The sequence below is a fragment of the Chrysochloris asiatica genome, unplaced genomic scaffold (assembly GCF_000296735.1).
Source record: "Chrysochloris asiatica unplaced genomic scaffold, ChrAsi1.0 scaffold00256, whole genome shotgun sequence".
Lineage (NCBI taxonomy): Eukaryota > Metazoa > Chordata > Mammalia > Afrosoricida > Chrysochloridae > Chrysochloris > Chrysochloris asiatica.
In genome coordinates this window covers 3,881,948-3,883,128 of record NW_006408774.1, presented here as the reverse complement: position 1 = coordinate 3,883,128, position 1,181 = coordinate 3,881,948, and the positions used below count along the sequence as shown (strand labels likewise).

Here is a 1,181-nt window from a genome sequence, read left to right as displayed (position 1 = left end):
TGGACTGCTAACCACAAGGTCTGAGGTTCAAACCCACTAATCACTCTTTAGAAGAAAGATGTCTTTTTTCTTCTGTAAAGATTCAGTCTTGGGAAATCCTATACAGGGTCGCCATGACTCAGAACCAACTCAGTGGCACACAACCACCACGAGATTTGCAGCCTCGGAAACCCTACACAGGGTCCCTATGAGACTGCACGCACCTACCAACAAGCCTTAACGGGAGGGATCTGACCCAAGGGCTTTGCTAACCTGCGATTAGTCCCCTCCCTCAAGGCCTGTATGACCCATTCCTGATGGAGTCCTGTGCTGGAAATGCCTCGTCCCTCGGGATCCCCAGGAAACATTTTGCTCCCCCTGGAAGAGGCCCCGGAAACTTCCGGAGGCCCTCTCCTCCCTCCAGGAGTGACGGAAGATCTCGGATCGCCCAACACTCAGCCACCGCCTTCCTTGTGGGTAGCTAGTTGTTGGGGCCGTCCCCTAGTCCCCTCCGTCACCCAGCCCGGCAGTTGAGGCCGCGACGTCCAGGCATCACGGGAGGCCGATTGGTGCTCAGGAAGGCCCAGGCTGTCACCCTGGGAGCGGCCGCGCTTTGGGGCCACCACCGCGGCCATTGTGTTGGGCTCCTTCGCTCGCAGGCCTGGAGGGCCTGGGGACAGCGGGGAGAAGCGCCCCTGGTTAAAACACCGCCCCCAGATAGTGTGTTTTTATACTGGCAAACAAAAACGAGGATCGAGGTCTTTTAGGGGTACACTAGGAGAAAGGAATCTCTCGCACAAGCAGGCGGTGCAATAGCAGCGCCACAGCGAGCCCGGTCACGTGAACCGCCGAACCGCATGGCGGCGGCACGCGCGCCCTCGCGTCTCGGCTGGCCAGGCGTCCCGGGCGCGCGCGTCGACGGGGCGGGCGCATGCGCAGGGGGGCGCGCCGCATCTGCCCCGCGGCGAGGGTGTCTATGGAGAGGCGGAGGCCGCGGCTGCCGAGGCGGAGGCTGAGGTCGCGGCGATGGCGCCCTTCCCCGAAGAAGTGGACGTCTTCACCGCCCCACACTGGCGGATGAAGCAGCTGGTGGGGCTCTACTGCGACAAGGTAACGGTGAGCAGAGGCCTCCTGCTCCGGGTGGCGTGGGCTGGTCCCTCGGCGGCGGGGCCTGCGCGGCGTCCGCAGCACCCGGAGCCTCG

At 63.2% G+C, this 1,181-nt stretch overlaps 1 protein-coding gene across 3 annotated transcripts in view; it reads left to right on the top strand.

Annotated features, from left to right (window-relative positions):
- Nucleotides 1-887: 887 nt before the first annotated feature.
- Nucleotides 888-1,181, top strand: part of FBXL5 (F-box and leucine-rich repeat protein 5) — a 65,061-nt gene continuing 64,767 nt past the window's right edge. For all 3 annotated transcript variants that reach the window (XM_006873812.1, XM_006873811.1, XM_006873810.1), the window contains exon 1: nt 888-1,089. In XM_006873812.1, the coding sequence (XP_006873874.1) occupies nt 1,006-1,089 (84 nt within the window). In that variant the 5' untranslated portion in view covers nt 888-1,005. The remainder of the gene's footprint in view (nt 1,090-1,181) is intronic.